The sequence below is a fragment of the Humulus lupulus genome, chromosome 7, assembly GCF_963169125.1.
Source record: "Humulus lupulus chromosome 7, drHumLupu1.1, whole genome shotgun sequence".
Classification (NCBI taxonomy): Eukaryota; Viridiplantae; Streptophyta; class Magnoliopsida; order Rosales; family Cannabaceae; genus Humulus; species Humulus lupulus.
In genome coordinates this window covers 3,736,098-3,760,280 of record NC_084799.1, presented here as the reverse complement: position 1 = coordinate 3,760,280, position 24,183 = coordinate 3,736,098, and the positions used below count along the sequence as shown (strand labels likewise).

At 36.0% G+C, this 24,183-nt stretch overlaps 3 protein-coding genes and 1 pseudogene across 5 annotated transcripts; 2 read left to right on the top strand and 2 right to left on the bottom strand.

Annotated features, from left to right (window-relative positions):
- Positions 1-3,997: 3,997 nt before the first annotated feature.
- LOC133790368 (UDP-glycosyltransferase 92A1-like) lies at positions 3,998-5,733 on the top strand. Its single transcript, XM_062227980.1, has one exon. The coding sequence runs from the start codon at positions 4,139-4,141 to the stop codon at positions 5,591-5,593; it is 1,455 nt and encodes a 484-aa protein (XP_062083964.1). The 5' UTR covers positions 3,998-4,138; the 3' UTR covers positions 5,594-5,733.
- Positions 5,734-6,530: 797 nt separating this feature from the next.
- LOC133790370 (UDP-glycosyltransferase 92A1-like) lies at positions 6,531-8,506 on the top strand (annotated as a pseudogene).
- A 1-nt stretch (position 8,507) lies between these two features.
- On the bottom strand, positions 8,508-12,061 carry LOC133790369 (lysine-specific demethylase JMJ30). Of its 3 annotated transcripts, none has more exons than XM_062227982.1 (7): positions 11,901-12,055; positions 10,923-11,450; positions 10,517-10,726; positions 10,087-10,230; positions 9,846-9,989; positions 9,450-9,542; positions 8,508-8,959 (listed from the first exon to the last, which is right to left on the bottom strand). In XM_062227982.1, exons 2-7 carry the CDS (start codon positions 11,409-11,411, stop codon positions 8,771-8,773), a joined length of 1,269 nt encoding a protein of 422 aa, XP_062083966.1. In that variant the 5' UTR covers positions 11,412-11,450; positions 11,901-12,055; the 3' UTR covers positions 8,508-8,770. The 3 variants fall into 3 exon arrangements, 2 of the variants coding, with proteins under 2 accessions (XP_062083966.1, XP_062083965.1); XM_062227981.1 differs by having other exon boundaries at positions 11,862-12,054; XR_009874002.1 differs by having other exon boundaries at positions 8,915-8,959; positions 9,733-9,989; positions 11,862-12,061.
- A 7,544-nt stretch (positions 12,062-19,605) lies between these two features.
- Positions 19,606-22,868, bottom strand: LOC133790367 (ETHYLENE INSENSITIVE 3-like 3 protein). The gene is made up of 3 exons (XM_062227978.1): positions 22,433-22,868; positions 20,051-21,923; positions 19,606-19,941 (listed from the first exon to the last, which is right to left on the bottom strand). Exon 2 carries the CDS (start codon positions 21,845-21,847, stop codon positions 20,075-20,077), a length of 1,773 nt encoding a protein of 590 aa, XP_062083962.1. The 5' UTR covers positions 21,848-21,923; positions 22,433-22,868; the 3' UTR covers positions 19,606-19,941; positions 20,051-20,074.
- Positions 22,869-24,183: the final 1,315 nt, after the last annotated feature.

Below are 24,183 nucleotides of genomic sequence, written 5' to 3'. Positions count from 1 at the left end.
AACCCCAACTTGCATTTTCTCTATGTTCTCGGGAACTTCCCAATCATCCTCATTGCCAGTTGGGTAAATTGTTTCTTTGTAAGACTCCCTCCACATCTCAGTAGTGTAATATGGTGAACACAGTGAGTAAATGTTGACATTGCGCAACATGGCCGCAGCCACACCATGAACACAAGGGTAACCCATTATTTGAAACTGACCACAAGAGCATGATTTGGTCATCAAATTCACCTCACCATCACCTTCTGGGTCTACCACATGAAATTCAAACTGTCCAAGAGGATGGACTTTCAAGTACCTTGCATCATCCGCAATGCCTGAGACATCTTTCTCATATGTTGTTGCTAATTTCGATGTGCACTTCTCTACCTCCTCACGACGCGCGGCAAACCATGACTGAATTGTGAAACGAATGAATTCCACAAAAGTAGTGACTGGGAAGGTTCTTGCGTCTCTGGTTTTGTTGTTGAAACTTTCAGCGTAGTTGCTTGTCATTACATTGTATCGATTCCCAGGAAAGTATACACGAGTCCACTTATCGAAGCCAATACCCTCGAGATATTGAGCTATGGCAGGATCCATTTGCTTTATATTATTGAAGAACCTGTGAAATTTTGACTTCCGAAATGCATATGCCGCATTATACATCTCCTTGTGACAGTGATCGGTCTTGAACTTAGCGATTACATTCATACTTATGTGATGGTAGCATGCGCCGTGGTAGGCATCGGGGAAGACCAACTCAAGAGCATGAATAATGCTAGCATGCCTGTCTGAAACAAAAGACAGATTATCAACAACTCCAATGGCTTCCTTCAATTTCATCATGAAATACTTCCAAGAAGCATGATTCTCACTGTCAACAATCGCGAATGCAATTGGATAAATGTGGTTATTCGCATCCAATGCGACAGCACACAACATGTGGCCACCGTACCTTGACTTTAAGAAAGTGCCGTCCACACATATAACAGGACGACATGATGTAAATCCCCTTCTACAAACTCCGAGTGAGAAGAAACAGTAAAGAAAGCGACCGTCATCTGTGACAAAATCAGTAATTGTACCTGGATTCTTTTGCTGCAGCATGTACAGGTAAGAAGGTAACTTGGAGTACGATTCTTCAGGTGTCCCCCTAACATAACCGAGTGCCTTCTCTCTGCATCTCCAAGCCTTAATATAACTCATATCGATCCCAAAATTATTCTTCATATCCTCCTTTATGCTGTTTGGTGGATAGCTAGTGCCATCAGTAGCATATTTGTTCTTGATAAGGTGCCCAATGACAGAAGGTGCTGCTTGACGGTGGTCTTTTTGTCGCAATTCTAGTGAGCAAGTATGTACACTATTATAAACAGTGATCTCAAACATCTCTGATCGCGCTACTTTTTTCCCTCTTATTCTCCAACCACAATCAGGATCCTTGCAGGTGATATACAACACATCAGTACCAGACTTCTTAACCATAAACTCAAAATTATTCTTCATTGCAAAGAGAGCCGCTTTGGTTTTCAATTCCATCTTGTTCTCAAATGTCTTCCCAAGATGTAATTCCCCCAACGCTATACCGGATGAGGGTGATTCAGAACGACTACAAGCTATGATATCTTCTTTTGTAAACATGGGAGCACTCCATTTTCTGTGATCTTCTGTTGAACATATTGAAATGTTCCCTGTATAGTTATATTCTGTTCCACCATGACGACTAGAGCTGGTGCCAGGTGTTCGGCGTCCTTGACTTGGTGGGTTCGTCCGTGCAATATGACGTATTGGTTGTTCTTGTGCTTCTTCTACTTGCAAATGTTCAGCTAATAGATCATCATCCACCGAATTGTCTCCTAATTCCTCATTGTGTTCGGCTACCGGATCGTCATTCACATAGGGGTTGTACTCATACTGGTTGTCCCTCAGGTCACCAATAGGAAATCCTAAAGTACTGGCTGCTCCCTCAGGTCCGGGAGTGGAATATGGGTCTGCAATGACAATCTTTTTAACAGGAGTGACACACAAGGCCAACCTTTCTTTAGATGTTACTCCTATGAATGCACGGACACCAAGATCACTTTCAACATGAACGGGTGTAAACGGTTGGTCGCCACAAGTGTAAGGAACCTCCAATTTCAACTCATACATCTGTTTATCAACTTTAAGTTCCTTGTGCAATATGTCAAGAAGTTGCAAGTACGTTACAGTATCCTCCATCGGTATCACCGTGCATTGAGGGTCCTTGAAAATCCACTTATTCCCTTGTAATTCCCAAACACCATTGTAGGATACAAAAACGTAGACAATAGAGCCTGTGTTGGAAAAAAAAACATTAACATTGTCAGGAAAACTGTCATTTTTCCAGAAATGCAATAAAAAATAACATTATCGAGCTTTATCGAGCTATTATCGAGTTGGAATCGAGCTACCATTTCTCAAAACAGAACACAAACCTAACCAAACCCTCCATCGAACCCCTATCGAGCTATTATCGAGTTATCATCGAGCTACCATTTTTCAAAACAGAACATATACCTAACCAACCCTCCATCGAACCCATATCGAGCTATTATCGAGTTAGCATCGAGCTATCATTTCTCAAAACCGACCATAAAACACAACCAAACCCTCAATCGAACCCTATCGAGCTCATATCGAGCTACTATCGAGCTCACATATTATAGATCCATTCGACCCCTTATCGAACCCTTATCGAGTTTCCATCGAGCACTAAACCGAACCTATCGAGCTATTATCGAGCTAACATCGAGCTCTTACAAAGACCTTCTTCTACATACCATCGAACCGTTATCGAACCGTTATCGAGCTTCTATCGAGCAAAAAAATTGCAGAAAACCCAGAAAAACACAGATCGCGGAATCTCTAAAAAAATCCCGAAAAATACACCAATATAGGCTCAGATCTGTTCAAAATAGCCAAAAAAAATGTAAACAAATAATACCCAACACAAAATGTAAAATCTCATTACCCATGGTTTTTCTCCTCCAAAAACTCTCAAAATAGATGTTGCCTTTGATATTAACGAATTCACAGAAACAATGGAGATAACTAACAATGATTTTGACAAGAAAATTATACAAAATTGTAGGTTTTATGGAGATTTCGTGAGAATTAGAGAGAGAGAGGGAGGAGAGTGGAAGAGAAGGTTTTGTGAATTTTTGATATAATGGGAGGGGTATTTTGGGTATGGGAGGAAAGTTTAGCATTAATTTGAAAATATTATTAATGTTGGGATTTTTTGGTAATATTAGGTATTATTAGAGATAAAAAGTGAAATTTCCCTATCAAAACTAAGGAATCTTAGCACCATATTTTTTTTTCCATTCCAACCACAACACCAAAAATTACACCAAAAAATATATATATTTGATTTTAATATTAGAATGTAAGTTTGTAATATTTTAATTATCTTTTGTATATTTAATCAATTTCAATGTTAATTTTATTTTCTTATAGTGTAGAGTAAGAATTTTCACACAAATTAAAATAAATTATATAAAAAATTAATTATGAAATATTTGAAATTTTATTTAAAAAATTAAATTATATGTGTATTTATAATTTAAAAAACCCAACATAAAATATAGACCAAAATAATACTCATATGTTTATATATATAAATATATTTATATTTAAAAGAACAAAAAAAAGTTTTGTCGTGTGAACAGTGTACAACATATATGCCGTGTCACTGTTGATACACGACTAAATGCTGTTAAGTATCTCATTTGGTTGGAGGCATTTCAGCACACCAACCCCCTCTGGTTACGGATGCTCTAAATAAGTTTAAAACATATATTTCTCTAATTAAAATATTGTTTTTATGTTTACAATTTATTTACTAAAATTAGTAGGAAGATACAATTTTAAGCTAGTAAATTATATACTAAAATTAGGATGATAAAATAATATTAATTCTAAAATTTATTTCAGACAAATATAATTTGATTCCAAGAAAAACATTCCCCTTATTTTAATCCCATAAAAATACAATAAAGAAAAGACAAGCCATTGTACAACTTTTCTAATATATTTAAGGAAATAGCAAAGCTGACACAGGTCAAATAAACATTCAACACTAAATTTCCATCCTTTTCTTCGCAAAGCACAGTGTTTGGTTGAGATCACAACAATGGTGGAAACCAAAGAAAGCGTAGTCATGTTCCCCTTCATGGCTCAAGGCCATATCATTCCCTTCTTGGCCTTAGCTCTCCACATAGAACGCAAAAAAGGCTTCTCCGTAACTTTTCTCAACACCCCTTTAAACATCAAAAAGCTCCGATCTTCTCTCCCACCGGACTCCTCCATTCGCCTCCTCGAGATCCCTTTCTCCAGCTCCGATCATGGCCTACCTCCCAACTCCGAGAACACCGACGTTCTTCCCTACACCCATGTCATCCGCCTTATTCAAGCCGCCACTTCTCTCGGACCTTCTGTCAAGAAAATCCTCCGAGATCTCATCGAAGAAAGCCATGGCCGGAAGCCACTCTGTTTCATCGCCGATATCTTCTTCGGCTGGACTACCTCCGTCGCCAAAGAACTGGGCATTTTCCACGCAGTCTTCAGCGGCTGCAGCGGGTTTGGCATGGCCTGTTATTACTCTCTCTGGTTGAACCTTCCTCACCGGAAAGTAGACTCCGACGAGTTTTCGTTACCGGATTTTGAAGAAGCCTCGACCATCCATGTTTCCCAGTTGCCTTTGAATATTTTTGAAGCCGATGGTGAGGATCCTTGGTCGAAATTCCACATGGAAAATCTCTCATCTTGGGTTGAATGTGATGGGGTTTTGTTCAACACCATTGAAGAGTTCGACCAGCTGGGGTTGCTTTATTTCAGGCGAAAACTCAATCAACCGGTTTGGCCAATCGGACCGGTTCTTTTACCAGCGGAAAGCAGAGTAAAACCAAACGACCTCACATCAAAGCTTTGCAGAGAATGGCTCAATTCAAAGCCTTTAAATTCAGTTCTATTCGTGTCTTTTGGATCGATGAACACCATCTCAGCCTCACAGATGATGCAGTTAGCTATGGCTTTGGAGAGATGCGGTAAAGATTTCATCTGGGTGGTTAGACCACCCATCGGTTTCGACATAAACTCAGAATTCAGACCCCATGAATGGCTGCCTAAAGGGTTCGAAGAAAAGGTTTCAAAAAGAGGACTGCTGGTGCATACATGGGCACCCCAAGTGGAGATTCTTTCCCACAAAGCAGTTTCTGTGTTTTTGACTCATTGCGGTTGGAACTCAGTGCTGGAGGCTCTCAGCAATGGAGTGCCGCTGCTCGGTTGGCCGATGGCGGCGGAGCAGTTTTTCAATGCTGTGCTATTGGAGAAGGAGATTGGGGTCTGTGTGGAGGTGGCTAGAGGGAAGAAGTGTGAGGTTAGGTGTGAAGATTTAGCAGAGAAGATTGAGTTGGTGATGAGTTTCGACTCGGAGAAAGGGAAGGAGATGAGAAGGAAAAGTTGTGAGGTTAAGGAGATGATCAAGAATGGTATGAAAGATGAGATTAACGGTCTTAAAGGGTCCTCTTCACAAGCATTGGATGAGTTTTTTAGTGCTGCAATGGCTATGAAGAACTCTAATGCATAAGAATGGCGAGAAATTTCAATGATCTAATTTAGTTTCTCTTGTACTTATAGAATAATATTGAGTCGAGTAGTGCTTACTCTTTCATATTATTGTAGACAAGTGAATTTTATTAATGATAGACCTTTGTTGACGTATCAAAATTTTGTTCAAGACATAAATCAAATCGGAATAGTGCTTAAAAATGTCTTTTTTGGATCAAGACATAAAAACAACTTGGGATACTGCTTAAAAAAACAGTGTTTTTGTGAATTGATGTTTTAAGAATACAGTGTTGGCTTGATCTTATACCCTTTTAGTTTTAGAGTGAGTCTTAGAAAACTCCACAGTAAAGTATTTCTTAGGTTTCCCTCAAATTAACAACAATAAAAAAAAAGTACTTTAGAGACAATTGTAAACTAATGTATACCATCTGATGAAGTTTATTCATGCACTAAAAATTATCTTTCTCAGTAAAATTTCACTACTTTAAATTAGTTTATTTATATCTGTATTATTAATTACAATAACCATTAACCATTAACCATGTCTCAATTTCTATTTTCAACCTTTAAAATTGAGTCTACTTGCATTTCAGCAAATACCATCATATTCCAAGTATCTTATATATATATATATATAAATTCAGAAAGCTAACTATTTCAAAACACTCTTAACTAGCAACTACCGATGATAATAAAACAAATCACCCAAATTTAATATTAAAGCAAAAACATACTTCTTTATGAAGTTCACACATTTCCATTAGTCAATAAAAACATCCAAGCCTAGCCTAAGCATTGAAAAATGCTATATTATACACAAGAATAAACCGCATGAAAGAAGGAACAAAAACCGCATGAAAGCAATGAAAATTCAAGAATCAGTTGAATTTTCAGAGTCACTCCACCAAAAGCTAACCGAAAAACTTGCATTTTCTTGGAGAGAACTTAATCTCATGGTCTTCATCAAAGCAGAAAGTAGTGCCAAGAAACATCAGCTAGTGTGGCATCAGAACTTGCTTGGTTGAGGTCCTTATTTCATGAACTTCAGATCTCCATACCTGCTACCCCGTGGTCTGGTGCGACAACATGAGTACAGCAGCACATTTGGAAGTCAATCAATGTTTCATGCAAGAATAAAACACATTGAGATTGACTTCCATTTCATAAGAGACATGGTTATGAGAATTGAGCTTATTGTCAAGTGTGTCCCTCTGAAGATCAGCTAGATATTTCAATTTTCAACCAAACATTTACTCTCAGCCAGATTTCAAACTCTTCCAGCCAAACTCAAGAAAATTAGTTGTGTTAGTTAGTTAGTTGTTCGGCTTTGTTAAGTTTGTTGTAACTAACTTTTCTTGTACATTTTGTCTCTATAGATAAAGTTACTAGACTGAACTCAATCATAATGAGCTGTAGTCATTTTCTTACAATCACTTTCAAAGACAACAATGGCGGAAACCAAAGAAAACGTATTCCCCTTCATGGCTCAAGGCCATATCATACCCTTCTCAGCCTTAGCTTTCCACATAGAACGCAAAAAAGGCTTCTCCATAACTTTTCTCGACACCCTTTAAACATCAAAAAGCTCCGATCTTCACTCTGCTTCATCGCCGATATCTTCTTCGGCTGGACCACCTCCGTCGCCAAAGAACTGGGCATTTTCCACGCAGTCTCTCTGGTTGAACCTTCCTCACCGGAAAGTAGACTCCGACGAGTTTTCGTTACCGGATTTTGAAAAAGCCTCGACCGTTCATGTTTCCCAGTTGCCTTTGAATATTTTTGAAGCCGATGGTGAGGATCCTTGGTCGAAATCCCAGATGGGAAATCTCTCTTCTTGGGTTGACTCTAATGGTGTTTTGTTCAACACCATTGGAGAGTTCGACCAGCTGGGGTTGCTTTATTTCAGGCGAAAACTCAACCGACCGGTTTGGCCAATCGGATCGGTTCTTTTACCATCGGGAAATGCAGAGTAAAACCAAACGACCTCACATCAAAGCTTTGCGGAGAATGGCTCAACTCAAAGCCTTTAAATTAAGTTCTATTCGTGTCTTTTGGATCGATGAACACCATCTCAGCCTCACAGATGATGCGGTTAGCTATGGCTTTGGAGGGAAGCGCTAAAGATTTCATCTGGGTGGTTAGACCACCCATTGGTTTCGACATAAACTCAGAATTCAGACCCCATGAATGGCTGCCTAAAGGGTTGGATGAAAAGATTTCAAAAAGAGGTTTACTGGTACACACATGGGCACCCCAAGTGGATATTTATCTGGGTGTTTTCGACTCACTGCGGTTGGAACTCGGTGCTGGAAGCTCTCAGCAATGGAGTGCCACTGCTCGGTTGGCCAATGGCGGCGGAGTAGTTTTTTAATGCTGTGTTACCGGATAAGGAGATTGGGACTGTGTGAGGTTAGGTGTGAAGATTTAGCAGAGAAGATTGAGTTGGTGATGAGTTTTGACTCGGAGAAAGGGAATGAAATGAGAAGGAAAAGTTGCGATGATCAGGAGATGATCAAGAATGGTATGCAAGATGAGATTAATGGTCTTAAAGGGTCTTCTTCACAAGCATTGGATGAATTTTTTAGTGCTGCAATGGCTGTGAAGAACTCTAATGCATAAGAATGGCTAGAGGTTTCATATAGTGCTAAGAAAATGAATAACCTTCTGATCATCAGAACATTTTGCTGGAAAAACCAATTACAGACTATAGCATTCACATGCTGTAAAAGCATCTCTCTCAGTAAAATTTCACTACTTTTAAATTAATTTATTTATGTTCTGAATCCCAAAGTTGTATTATTATTATTATAACCATTAACCATGATATCAATTGAGTTTATTTACATTTCAACAAATACCGTCCTAGTCTAAGTATTTTATATATTATTTAGCAAGCTCACTATTTCAAATCACTCTTAACTAGCAACTACTAATAAAGATGAAACAAATCACTAAAATTTAATATTAAAGCAAAAACATTCTTCTTTAAGAAGTTCACACATTTCCATTAATCAACAAAAATATGCAAGTCTAGCCTGAGCGTTGAAAAATGCTATATACACAAGAATAAACTATTGATCCAATAGCAAAACGCTCTGGTTTGTGTACTCACATACCTGCTAAAGTTCTAATTAAGGACCGTGCCCAACCATTATCAAAAAGAAGGGAACAAAAACCGCATGGAAGCAATGAAAAATCAAGAATCAGTTGAATTTTCAGAGTCACTCCACCAAAAGCTAACCGAAAAACTTGTTGTTAGAGATCGCACATAGTGCCACCATTTAGGTGGGATATAAAGCATTTCGCCTTCCTCTAAAATGCAGTCTGCGAATTCTAAGTCCCGCACCTTTGGAAATACTTCCTCGTCTATGTTGTCTAGATCAACCTACCACCAAAATAAAATACATCAATATAGAATATGGAGCTTTCAACAAAACACAAAACTCATGGGAGTTCATGAACGAGCCTGCATGGAAAGGCATTAAAAGTAAAACTAAATTGGTCACACTGTAAGTAACAGAGATAAATCTACAAGATTTGAGTGTTTGAAAATTTTATAGCAAGAGATAAATGGATCCAGCGGTTTCAATAACATAGTTTAACTCCTTTTAGCACCACAAAAGAGCCAAGGCAATCTGTCAAGTTGAAAATTTTATAGCAACAGTTAAATGCAACCAGCAGTTTCAACATGTTTTCAACTCTTTTTAGCACCACCAAAGAACCAAGGCAATATATCAAAAATGCAAATTCATTTAAGTAGCACTCACAAAACACAAATAGTCTTGGAAGTTAAAAGAATAAGAATTTGTTGAGATGGTGGTTTGTAGTGTGAAGCCGAAAATATGGGTGAAACCGAAACTGGTTGATTGAGTTACCTTGCTTGAATTGAAAAGCATAGTTTCAGTATATGGGTGAAGCTCCTCTGACAATGAAGAATGATACAATCTCACATACTTTTTTCCAACCACCTGATAATGAGGAAAAAAATAAATTTCAAAAGTTTATAGATCAACCATTTATTTGAATTGCTCTTGAATCAAACATCACAAACACAGAACAATTGATAAACCTATTACAAGTTAACAAATTAACCATGATGCACAACACATTGCATATGGTTAAGAGTGTCAAATATATAACATTTTATTATTAACTCACGATGGTTTCAGCAATGTGAAGTGCATCCAGTTCAACAGTATCGACTAATTCAAATATTTTTTTGTACTTTGTCACCAGCAGATAGAGCAATCAAAGTATGCCAGAGGGGAGACCTGAGCAAGTAAATTATGGTGTGGATCATGGTGTAACGGTGTCACTGTACCAGCCGGGCCGAACCAAGCATTTAGAGATCTTAGCTCACCCCCACCAGCAAAACAGTAGTCAGGAACACATATGTCATTCCGTAGCTCATTTATCTGCTCTTTAAAAGTAACATCAATTACTACTTGATCATTGCAATACAACAGTATGACACAGAAATGCAATACAATTTTATAGAGGTGCTACACAAACCTGATCGAATAATGGATGCTGAGCAAGATATGTTGGGACAGCAGGGGATGAGGAAGAAGAGCCAACAGCTTGAATCCTCTCAAGAAACTGTGAAAACGTGATGAGCTCTTGCTTCCATTCAGAGCACAGATAGTTCTTCCCAACCTAAAAAGCATGTAAAACTTTACCAACGTTTAGTTATTTAAAAACAAAATTAATCAAGGGTTGCTCATCTTCTTTTTCCCTGAACTTTTTGTCATAATTTCAAGCACCAGGGCAAACCCGAGACCGAAAAATTGGATTCATCAGCTGTAGCTCAAAATTTCTGCTTGCTTAGTTATAACATTTCTTCAAATGATCATATGACATGGCCAAAAAATCACCAATCACTTCATCAATAGTGAATGGCATGTTTTATCACAAGTTATGAATATGAGGAAAGATTAATCACCTCAACAGGCACAGTACGGCCCCCAGCAATGGTCTTTAAGTAATCCAAGTCTTTCCACTTTGTCCTTGCTGGCCAATGAGCCATGGCATCGCTTATAACCACTGGTAATCCATTCAAGAGATATTCACGAAGAAATCCCTCCAAAGACAGACCAGACCTTTTCACCACTGTCTTAACAGTCAATGACTTCTCGGGCAACATTTGAAGGATCTACAATATGATATAACCAAACCATTATTACATATGTCTCATAAATCAATAACCTTATTATTCAATACAAATATGTAAATAAAAATCCAAACTTGGAAAGTTTAATCAAAATATTAGACGAAGTACATGTAGTTATCTCAATTTGCATAATCTGGGTTATGAAGATAAACAAGAATAAAAGGAAGACGAACCTCACCTGCGCCTTGTCGAGGCCATCATGGACCAGTTGACACTCCGATTTGGTTGATGATGATGATGAAGAAGAAGAGCCATTATTGACTGCATGACCTTCAGAATCCCTAGCCTTGGCGGAGACTTTGTGAACAGCAGAGTCCAAATCTTTCCTCAGAAGAGTGCCACCCATGATTAACCCCATATCCAAAACCCTAAGGGCCTCCTTGAACTCGCCGCTAGCGAAATGAAGCTTGGCAACGCGGAGGCAGGCCATGGAGTAAGCGTCGCGCCAGGCGGGCTGGACGGAGTGCCATGGGCCCGAGTGGAGCTGCTCCCAAGCCATCTCGCGCGCCGCCTCAGCGGCGCGGAAGTCGCCGGCTTCAGCTTGAGCCGCCATGCGGACGAAAGCATAGCCGCCGTGCTCGGAGATGGTGTGGAGAAGGACCGAAGACTCTGCGTCGAGAGTTGGGGTATCGAATTGGTCGGAAACTTCAGCGGCGGCGGACGACATTGTCGACTCCGGTGACGATGGTGTCAATAAAATAACATTCTTTTGACATTAATAGGAAAAAAAATCAGTTTTTTTTAATATTAAAAAAGAGTTTTTTATTTTTAAAATAAAAACTAATTGATGGACAAGTAATGTAGTTATAAAAACAAATTTAGCTAAGATGATATTATATTCATAATTGTAATAAACTAATTTATGAATTAGTACTAAAATAAATGAGAGATTTTTAAGGTAAAAATGGCATCTTTATATGAATAACTAGATCATTCACTATATATTAAATGATTAGTAATCAAATTTTTGACAAATGAATTCTCTTATGCTCTTATTTCTCAAAAGAATCATTTTTATGAAGAAAAAGAAAAAAACAAGTGCAAAAGTCTATCAAAAGATACTAAAAAGTGAACTCAAAATAGAAGAACTAGCAAACTCAACTAGAAAATAACTTACCAAGAATGGAATATGAGTAACAAAGAATAAGCAAAAGACCTTTTTTTTAGAAGGGCAAGAGGTAGTTTGGAGGAAATAGCCAAGTGTTTTGTTTTAGTTTGGACAAAACAAATTGAGAGGAAAATAAAGTAAGGCAACACACAATAATTGATTTTGGAATGAGAAGGGTTTGATTGAATGAATGAATGAATGAATGATTGGGTGATTGGTCATTTTATTTAGTTTCAATTTGAGAAGGGGACCACCATAGAAGGGTGAGTCTCTATATCTCAAGTCTCACAACTAAATTACTTAACCAAAAATGGGAACAAAAGTGGAATCACAAATGACTAATTTTGAGAGACTTGGTAGCCTTTAAGGCATCATAACCAATGAGGAAGATATTTCTTAAAAATCTAGGACCACTCAACAAAAATATCTCACCGATATTTCTCGTGACTTTCAAAACTAACAATAATAATAATGAACTTATTAGACGTGACTCATGATCAAAAAGGCACTGTCTTGATATCTCTATGTTGGCCAATTGGGTTAGTACATTTGTACATCACAACACAACACAACATCATAAGATGTCCCTTTATTATACCCCTCAACTCAACTGTTTAGCTTATTATTGAGGCAACACGTGGACACCAAAGATATGGCCACGTATTACAATTGAAATGAGAAGTTGGTTTTCAAGTTACTAGCAAACAAAGATAAGGGAGTGACTAGCACATTTGGTACTCATTTTTTTGGAAATATTTGTTGCTAAAGTAAATTAAATATTTTGATCCTATATGTTTTAATTCTATTTTCTCATCAAAATATGACACTAGTTGACAAAAATGAAAGTGCTAGTTAACTTTTGATAAGTTGACATCTAAACACACACTTCTAGATATTTCTTAAAAATAATTTTTATCGTTGGGGTGATGAAAAATGATCAAAATGTAAACTTAGAGAAAAAGTAAATATAGGATCCAATGATCCATGGAATAAGGTTAAAGAACATAGAAATGCTAAAGATTATCATAGAGTATTCAGCGCCCTATATCGCTATTGGTGTAAATGAATATAACTCTTGGACACCCTAAAATGTCTTATAGCGAGACTCTAAAGAAAAAGATTGGAAAAAAAAAAGTGTAAAGAGTACCCCTCCTCGAAAGACTGGAAATATTCATGAATATTACTCTATTTTTTACTAATTATTTATGAATTAAAAAAATAGTGTGATCGTGACTTATAAAATGATTTAGTAATTTGAAACATGTGTGGGCTCTTACAAATCAACATAATTGACCAATAGTGTACTAAAATATCTTTTTTTATTGTTGGAATTAATGATTTAAGGGATTTTATTAATTGTTTGACATTTTAAAGAAAAATATAAAAATGGATAAATCTGTATTTTTTGACAGAAAATTTGGCCTAGTTAAAACTTCATAAGAGCAAAACCTAGTGGGAAAAAGCTCTAGGAGGGAAAAACGTGTCAATGAGATATCATTGATTATAAACATCACCCTGGATGATAACATCAATACATTTGGGGTGGCCAGACCACCATACATGATGAGAATCCATAGATAACTAATTTTGCCAAACAATGAGTCACTCCATTAGCTTATCTAGGACAATGTCTAAAAGTAATATCAACAAACTCATTACTTGTTACAATGATATCTCAAACAATGCAACCTAAATTAGAGGAGTCAAATCTCTTGTTGAGGATAGCTTTAATGATGGGAAGGTAGCCAGATTCAACAATTATAGATAGGTAACCCAGGTTGCGACATAGGTGAAGACTGTGAAGAATCGTCATTGCCTCTGCAATGAAAGGTTTATAAGAAGCCAGAAAAGGCCAAGTGGTTGAGGCAACTGGAGAGTTCTGATAGTCATGCAGAACCATACTAAGACCCACTTTGCCTTGTTGACTTTGAGAAAAGGGACAAGTGGGTGGCACCATCTGTTGACAGTTGGTCTGCACTACAGTTCAGCACTTGATTAAGAGAAATTAGCACTGACATAACGTTGGTAATAGTTAAGATCCTAAGGAACAATCAACTTGTCATGAACAAGATTATTTTTACTGACAAAAGAATTACGCCCGTACCAAATTCTCCACATAATGGTCAAGACTTCCTCAAGCTTGTCACTAGGGACCGAATTGGAAAGACTAAGAAGCAAGCCATAGAGATTGATATTATGGCCATGAGGAAAACTCACCAAATTGAGGATTGCTTTTTTGGTATTCTTAAGCGACGAACAACCCCACAAAGCATGCAAAGTAGTCTCAGGACTCTTCAAACACAGCATACAAGTATCTTGCACTGGCATCCCATGGTGCTTAAGGTTGGCCATAGAAGGTAGCCAATTGTTTGATGCCTTCCAAATGAAGAGTTTGACTTTCAGAGGGAGCCTCAAAGACCATATCTTTCTCCACTAAGGAGATGGGCCATTGGACGTTTCTGCTTGGCCTAACCCCTTATTTATGACAGCTAGCCAATAGCCACTACGAACCGAACAGAGACCAGACTCCTCATGATGCCAGACTAAGCAATCTTGAATAGTAGAAACTTCTTTAGGAGTAGATAGGATGGCAACAACTTCTTCTTTTACAAAAGATTGTGAAATGAGAGGGATGTTCCACTTTCCTGAATCCAATAGGAGGGTGTCCACAGTCGACGCCAAAGGTAGGACTCAAGGGGATAAAGAGCAGTTACTATACCCTCTCGGCATCCAACGATCATAGTAAATGGAAATATCTTTACCATTTCCCACTGCCCATCTAGATCCACTTTTAAATAATTCACGACCCCACAGTATGATTTTCCAAATGTAGAAAGGTTTGTTGGAAAGCGAAGCAAACAAGAAATGGGTGGATGGATGATAAAGACCCTTCATGACCTGCGCCACAAGCGACGTAGGATGCGAGTAAAGGCACCAAGCTTGTTTTTCCAAGAGGGCTTGGTTGAAAAGGGCAAGCTCGCGAAAACCTAAGCCACCTGAATGTTTGTGCCAACACATTTTTTCCCAAGTGCACTAGTGAATTTTGTATCATCACCACCCCACCAGAACCGAGCACAAAGCTTATGAATTTGTTTTATTAGTGAAGCAGGAAATCTGAACAAATTCATAGAATAAGTAGGGATAGATTGGATGATTGCTTTCAAAAGTGTTTCTTTCACTCCAGTTGATTTTTTTTTTTTTTTGCTTTCCAACTAAATAACTTTTGCCATATTCAATCTCTAACTGATTGAAATAAACCCTTCTTAGTCTTCCTTGCAAAACAAGGTAAACTCAGATACTTCTTATGGCAGGCTACCATGTTAACCTCCAAAATGATAGTCATTTTATCCTTATCACTATCATCAATTTTCAGACTGAAACAAATCGCTGATTTAGAGAAATTAACAAGTTGACCAGAAGCCATACTGTACTAAGTGAGGATTCCTTTGAACTGAATACATGTTGTCTCTGAGGCTTTGAGGAAGAAGAGGCTATCATCTGTGAAAAAGAGATGAGAAATAGAAGGACCAACTCTACTGCACTTGATACCAAAAAGAAGCCCAGCTTCACAGTCACGCCGAACAAGGGCCGAAAGGCCCTCAACACAAGAAAAAACGAAAAGGGGACAAGGGGTCACCCTAGCGAAGCCCACGTTGTGGAGTAATATTACCCACAATAGATCCATTCAAGATGATGGAGTAGTCAACTGAGGAGATACAAGCATAAACTTTACGAATCCATGTATCATGAAAACCCAGCTTTTCCATAACTGCTACCAAAACGACCATTCAGCTATATCATTGGTCTTTGGCATATCCAATTTCAAAGCCAAAGCACCATGTTGTCCCTGAGACCGGTGCTTAAGAGCATTGACACACTCAAACCCAATCATAGCATTATTAGTGATGAGATGATCTGGAAGAAAAACGCTTTGTTCTTCAGAGATGACCTCACCAAGAACCTCCCTCATGCGATTAGTCATTGCTTTGACAATGATTTTATAAATGACGTTGCATACACTAATTGGTTTGAAATCAACTGCAGTAGAAGGAGTTGGAACTTTGGGGATAAGTGCAACGAGAGTCGTATTAATGTCCTCTTATACATCACCTTCCCTTATTTTTAAACTAGGTTCATTAGAAAGAAAAACCAAGGAAAATATCTCAATTAAGCTAGATATTAACAATAGCCAAAAAAAAAAAATTGTTAGGAATTAATAAGGTCACCTAGTGTAATAATGTAGGGCTTGTTCGGTAACCATTATTTAAACAGTTTTTTATTTATTTAATTAAAAATCTGACAATAAAATTGGAAAGTTTGTTTAGTAAGTCTATTTTCATTTTTTACTTTTTTAAATTTTTATTAAATTTTATCAAATTTTGAAAACATATTTTTCTCACTTTTAATTATTTTTTAAACAGTTTCTCATTTCTTTTTCTCTTCACCCGGGTAACCTTGGGCTTCTTTCCTCCTCCGACATCAATGGCTTCCAAAACTATTTACCAAATATATAAGTTACCAAATACATTTTTTATGTTTTTGTTTTTAAAAATAAAAAACAAAGTAGTTACCAAACACATTTTTATTTTTAAAAAATCAAAAAACAAAAATGAAAACAACATTTCTATTTTCATGTATAAAAAAATAAAAAATAAAAATTTTAACAAACACAACCATAGTTATTATAAACAATGATTTATATTTTCAAAACGTAATTTTATTTCACGTAGTATTGTACAAAGAAAGACAATATATATAGACATATTCTCTTTTGTTAGTAACTAGTAAAATTAATATCATAAAAAGATAAGAAAAGAAATATAATATAATATCATAAAACAAATTCCTATTATATATATATATATATAATATACTATAGACATATCTTGAATTAGAACAAAACTCAAAACCCTACTTGATGATGATGATGATAAGGTCTTGTGGGTGAGTAGTCGTTATGGTGAAGACGATCAGGGCCCGTGGTAATAATAGAGAAAAAAAATAATGGTTTAGATGAGATAAGATTATTAATGTGATTTTAAAAAAAAATGCTCAACAATTTATTTTTAGGGCTATCACGGGATGATGTGACATTTTCCAATCAGTTAACTTCAAGTTGTCAACTAGTTAAAAAACAATTCTGTAGTTTTTGGTTGAGATTGAAAAAATTAATTTTCGAATAGCTATTATTAGAATAAAGAAAAATGTTAAAAGGCTTTTGAAAAACAACAACATGCATGTTAATAAAAAAGGCAAATCTGATCACTATAAAAAAATAAATAAAGAGAGACTATCAAGGAGATTAGGCAAAAATGTATGAATATACTAATTGTTAATAGTATAACATGCATGTTTTTAAAAAAAAAAAACAACTACTCAAATAATATCAAAGAAATACTAAATAATTATACTTTCTCTTTTTCTCACTTTATTTTACAACTCTCCCATTTAAAATATAAAAATATTTATATAAAAAAATATCCATAAGAAATTTTCAAAGCAAATCATAAATGAATAAGAAGCCAAAACACAAAATTAATAAGAGTATTGCTATTTGATACTTTAAGTGTCCAATACCAAATAAGATGTTACTCTATTATTGGTTAGCGATACTCCATAATAGGGGTGCACACAAGTTGGGTGCATCGGGTTCGAGTTTTGCAGGTTTCGGGTGAAGAAAAGTGGTAACGAATCCGGTCTGAAATTTTCAAGTTTTGGGGTGATTTTGGGTTTTGGGTTGGGTTTTGTCGGGTTTCGGGTGGGATTGGTCCAAATATGGGTTTTGGGCCAAAAATGGGCCTTGGTAAAAAAATTCAAAAATACTATATTTTTGACACTTTTTTAATTTTTTGTTTTTGTTTTTCACATGTTTTTTTAACTTTATTATTAGTTTGGTAATGTTGATTTTTTTTACAAATTGAACCTTAGTAATTTTTTTAAAAAAAAACATTAATTTTTTTTATCTTTTTTAGTTATGTTCAGGTTCAGGTTTACACCCGAACCCGTGTGTCATCAATTTTAAAATCCGAACCCGACCCGAATCATGTCGTGTTCGGGTCGGATTTCACCCGAAGTCGATGGATTTTACAAAAAATCGAGTTTTCAAGTTGCGAGTCAAACGGGTTTGCGGATCACATGTTCACCCGTATTCTATAATATTTATTAAATTCAAATTTATGAGATCCGATTTTAGATTGTACCAATAATAATATGCTACTTTTTTTTTATGTTGTTGGAAGCTAGATAGATATTATTGGAATATGTACTTATTTATGCAAGAAAAGAAAAGAAAAACCTTTGTCCTTTATTGTACGGAGAGAGAGAGAGGCATGCAAGGTGAGAAAGAGCACCACGTCTCAGTTATGGTGGAGCTACAAGACAGACAAACAGACCGACCGTAGACGACGACGTATCGATAACTACTCTAAAAGGACACCTCTTAAACCAATCATTCTTCTTCTTCTTCTTCTCTCTCTCTACATTTGTTGTCAAATTGGCAATAATATCCTCACATGGCCTAATTAATATTTATGTTTGAAAACAATCAATTCATATCGTTGTTTCTTCTAAAAATAGGTTTATATATTAACCAATCATCTTTACTATATTTGATAAGATAACCACACATGAAAACATATACCCTTTAAAGTTTCAAAAAAAAAATAGTGGAAAGTTTACTTGTTATTTTTCACTCTTAAATTACTCTTTTTTCATAGATATATATGATTTTTATTTTTAAAAAGGAAAACAAAGAACGAAATGGCAAATCTTTATTGATTGATTGCATTCTCAGCATGTGCATGTTGTGGTGAGCTGGGCCTGTGGGAGTTTCTATTTGGAACAAAGTGTACTTCTGGTGCTGTGTTTGCCCTAAGTAGGAGTGCTTATCCGATTCAATTCAATATTTTTACTTCTAACCAATTCAATCCAATCCAATTAAATATTAGAAATCATCATTCAATTCAATCTAATCCAATCTGATTTGACCTAAAAATTCAATCTATTTTAATTGTAACGTAATTGGTTCAGAGTAATTTGATTAATTTGAATCTTGAGCACTCTTAATCATAAGGGCGAACAACATCATGAGCTAAGCACACTATCAACTCAAAGATATCAAATCAAAACGAATAGCGAATTGATGAATGCCACATCACACTCGTGATAAATCCCGCTTGGGATATTTAGGGATTGATTGGTAGTGGATTCAAAAATAGTTTTATTATTTTCAGAACTTAAAAAATGGAAACTTTTAATGAAAACTTGATTGGCACACTTGTTTTAGAAAATAATTTTTTTATTTTTTATTTTTAAAACTGAGTTAAAATCCTTCAACAAAAGAGAAAACAATAATTTGTTGTTTTCTTTCTATTCCATAAATTTTAAATTTAAAAAACACCCAACCATTCAAGATCTAAGAAATTTATAGTTTATTTTTAAATTCAATATTTTCAAATCCTTTGATTTGAAAATAATTTTCTAAAATTATATTTTTGAATTAACTACCAATTAACATTTTTCTGCTGGACACCTAGAGCTCACTTGATTAAAATGACATGAGTCGCATCCAATGATAGCACAAATGTACAGAAATGGCATCCAATGGCATGGATTTTAAAATACAAAACACCGTTCTTCCCCATAAATAGATTTTAACCAACAAGTCCAAAAGAGTTGGTGGGGTGTTGGGTTGGCCACATTCATGGATTAAGAAAAGTTTAGAGCATTGAACACATATACAATAGTTGGGAACTGGAAAGAGAGAACTGCAATGAACATTTTTATTAGAAACCATTCTGTCCAATTATCAAGACTTTTACCATCAACCCAACTTAAGAATTTGAGTTATTTACATGATCCCCACAATGGAATTGGTTTTCCTAGAAAAGATTAAGTGTGGGGACAAACTATTAAACCCCAAAAACTCTGACTATGATCAATTGTTTACAAAATCATGAGTTCTGAGAAATTGACCTTGTGCCTTACAGACCTGATACTCCCGTAATCACAGATACTTGGGCTGCTAATTAGCTCAATAATAGATTGGTGAAGACTACCCCAGTCAACAATTAATCTGTATCTAACAACCCTGCATAGACAGAACAGAGATATATAGAAACAACACCATCAGTTTTAACACCAGAACTGTAAACACAATTACACATTACAACATCATGGAAGTAAGAAACATGACTTACGATTCTACGCAATATTCGAACAAGTTATGCCCCAAAGTACTGTATCAAATCATCGTCGAGCAAAAGGTCGTCGAGCACACTTGTGCCATTGATTCCAAAATTGAGGGGGCTGTTGAATCCTCCAAAATCAAGTGACAAACTATTAAGTGGAGAACCGAAGTGACTATCGACAGGTCTGTCTTGTTCATTATTTACATAGTATGGCAAGTCTCCTCCACTAATCTCGCTACCGTTTCTATGTACTGTTGGTAAATGAACTCCATCTGCTGGCCTAACATGAATTTCATTAATTGCAACTGGCGAATGATGCCGGTCATGTGAAGGACCATAATTAGCTGATGGATTATAGAAATTATATGTATCTCCATGATGAATGCCAGTGTTTGGAATTTCATGGAAATTCATTGCTGCACCACCTTCATGCCTACTGTGAGTGGAAACTTCATTATCAGATGGTAATGCAAATAAGCTGTTGAAATCCGAAACTGGTAATTGAGATTCGACATCGATATCCTTATCTGGTGGCCGTAAACCTGTTACTGTCTCATCTTCCTGTTGATTTTGTTCAGAATGGTATCCAATTAAGTGTACCTCTTCAGTGTGGTTTATATCAGGTAAACTGTTTCTTGGTTCAATATGTAGAAGCTCATTTTGAGATGGCCGAGGCAATTGATCAGTAGGTTTTGAATTTAAACGGGGTCTCTTGGGTGGCTTATCCAATTGCTCTTTGTCTTGGCCAGGTTGAGAAGTATTATTCTGCAGGTTGCCTGAACGTTCTACACCCATAGATTGACTTCTCCTCACATCTCTAGATGAAACAGAACCTGAGCCATCATCAGCCCCGTCAACGTCATAATTGCTGTCACTATTAGCAGCAGCTTGCTTTTCACCACGCCCTGGTGGAATCTCTGTTACTCCAGATGTCCCATTATCGCTACTAGGCTGCCGAACAAGGGCTTCCTCTCTGCTCAAAACTCCTAACCAGATTGCACTCTCCTTCGCTGTCATCTTATCCTGTAAGCACTTTGACTGGCGAACATGTCTCCTTATCTTTGCAATGTCTGGAGACATGTGCTTTATCACAGCCGTTAAAACTCCAACTTTCCACATTTTCTTCAAGTCGTGTGGCTTCTTATATGGCGGGGTCTGACCATGGGGTAGCCCCAACTTTACCCACCAATCTTCATTCCCAGTTGGCCACCAAGGAGGAGGGACTTTCTTTTCTAATGGAAACTTCCTTTGAGGAGGCTCACAGTGTTGCATCAACGAAGACAGAAGAGATCCAAGAGTTGCATCTTGCAGGTCCTGGAGAATGCTCTGGGAATTTCCATTCCGATTATTGTCTGCCTCACACAAGGCAAGACACTCAGCTTCATACTTGGCTATGGCTGCCGGCCCATTTTTATCAAACTTCACTTTTTCTTTCCACCAAGCTCTAATGTTATCCGAAGCACCACTAACTGGCTTTCCCTTCTCCGGAATGATGCCATAAACAAAACCACGAGCTTTGCACACTTCCATCAGCTTCAACATATACTTGAGAATTCCATCCTGTGCTCTGGACATTTTCTTTCTCCGCGCCTGATCAGAGGTCTGCTTGGGCTTTTGCTTCTCTGCAGCTTGCTGGGCTGCAAGCTTCTGTCTTTCCTTGAGCCTTTTAAGCTTGATACGATCCTTCCACATTCGTCTTTCCAATTCTTCCGGTTCAATCTCTTCATCACTGACATCCTTGTCTGCTAGATCATCACACCTTAAGTCTTCAACTTCTATGTCCGAACTGTCACCCTCATAAGCCATTGGAAGTCTCTATTCCAATTCACGATAACACTCTAATAGAACTTGACTTGTTAACTCCAAAGCACACAACAGTCACCTTAAACAAACCAAAATACTCTTATTAGGCTCTCAGTCAAAAGGAAGTAACATTCTCCTCGTTAGAACAAATTGCAATCTCTACCAAAACCATCAATCCATTTTAAGAATACGAACATTCATGGGAGTCAACAAATTCAACAAAACTAATCTCTCTTACAATATAATAACAATCATTAACTATAAAGACATGGTTTTTTTTACAATAAATGACCAAATACATCAAACACACACTCAACTACAAGAGACATGGAATCCAATATTGAATTCATGAATCATAAACACTTAAGCAGAGCACTCTTGTGAAAATTCAATGGTGCCTCGTTCGAATTACATACAGAAAAAAAAAATAACAATAAAAATCAAACGATGCAACAAAACAAATTTGCTAAATTCAGATTACTGTAATACTAAATTACAACGCAAAGGATTGTGTATTCTATTCTACCCTCACCAGCCAGAAAGGGGACGTTGAATCAATTAAAATAATAAGAATAAAAAAAAACTTACCCAGTATCAGCTGCAGCTTGTTCAAATCCACCCATTCACTGAATAACGATCCTAAATTTGCCTCACACAATAAAAAAACCCCTAAAAATTCAAATTTTCTTTCTGGGGTTTGTTTCTTACTCAAAATATTGGCCTGAAAAAGGTGGCAACAAGACCAAAACCCTAAAAATTAAAACTTCGTTTCTGGGGTTTGTTTTCTTTCTCAAAATATTGGCCTGAAAAAGGAGGCAACACGATTGGGATAGGCGAATCCAATCCCCCAATAAAAATTGAAATCCAAAAAGGGGTTAATTGGTAGTAGTTTTTTCACAAAGACAAAAAATAAATTGTAAAAACCAGACGAGAGATGATGATAAAGAAGCCAAAAAAAAAAAAAAAAACAGAAGAAAGGTCATAGAAATGTACGAAACCAACTCGAACTTCGCCAACGCCGAGACCTGTTCCTCTGCGACGCACTTTTTAATTCCTTTATTTGTTTTGTAGTCCTTCTCTAATCTCTTTCTGATATTGCAGAAAAGCCCCTTCAGTGTTTAATAATCAATAAATTGCCCAAATAAATATATTAAATTACATTTTTGGAAAGCCTTTCTAAAAATTATTACCATTTCGACCCCTTTGTATGTGGAATACTGACCATGAGTTAATAGGGACCACTGAATCTTTATTTATTAAAAATCATAAGTCTCCGCCATGGCCTAACACTAATACCATAATATTTTGAAATGGTTTGAATCTAATAATAGTTTTTTTTTACCTTAATTAGAATATTCAATGCATTAATTTTGTGGTATAATTATGTGAATATAAATTTTGCATTTCCAAAAATATCTTTCTTTAATTTTTTTTTCTTGTGTTTTTTACCATTACCTGTTTGGATCCTATATTTTGATAAATTACTTTTTGGACCATATATTTTATAAAATGGTTAAAATAAAACCCTGAACCCGATTTTAGTCAATGTTTTCTCAACTAAAATTACAAATAATGTACCAAACTAACAATCCAGAATAAAAATAAAATCATTCTGCTTAAAAACTGTGTTGTTATATTCAATTTTTTCTTCATCAAAATTGAGTTTATAGTTTTATTTTAACAATTTTACAAAATATAGGATCAAAAAAATAATTTGTCAAAATACATGATTCAAACAGATAATGAGACAAAATACAGAGTCCAAAAAAGTATAAACCCTTTTTTTTTCTCCTTTGAACATTTTTCTAACTCGTATGTTTTAGCTATGATTTTTCAGTTTTATTTTTATAATTTTGAGGTTTTTCATAGTTGACTATATGACAAAACAAAATAGGGTTGAATAGTTGGAAGTGTATCTAGATAATAAAATAAAATTAATGTTTGCAAAATATTTAATATTGACATAGATTATCCAACATAAAATTCACAATAATTTCCTTAAATGAATGTTTTAAGGAGGTAAAGGAAAATTTTATACATAAATGATTTCATAGGTAGTTAATGTCCTGAGTTGAAAATTTTGCATTTCTAATTAATTTTCTTCAATATTTGGAATAACTATAAATACAAATTATGGCCCTATTCAATCTATCTATACCTATTGTTTAATGGAAAAATATAAAACATATACAGTGGCAGAATTAAAAAATTATATATTTATAGCCTCACTAATTTTAAATGAAAAATGTCTAAGTTCATAGAATCTCTTTCCATTGTACTGCTTTGGAATAATGACAACTTTTTTTTTTGTTGTCAATATGCTATTTTTGTTTTTTTAT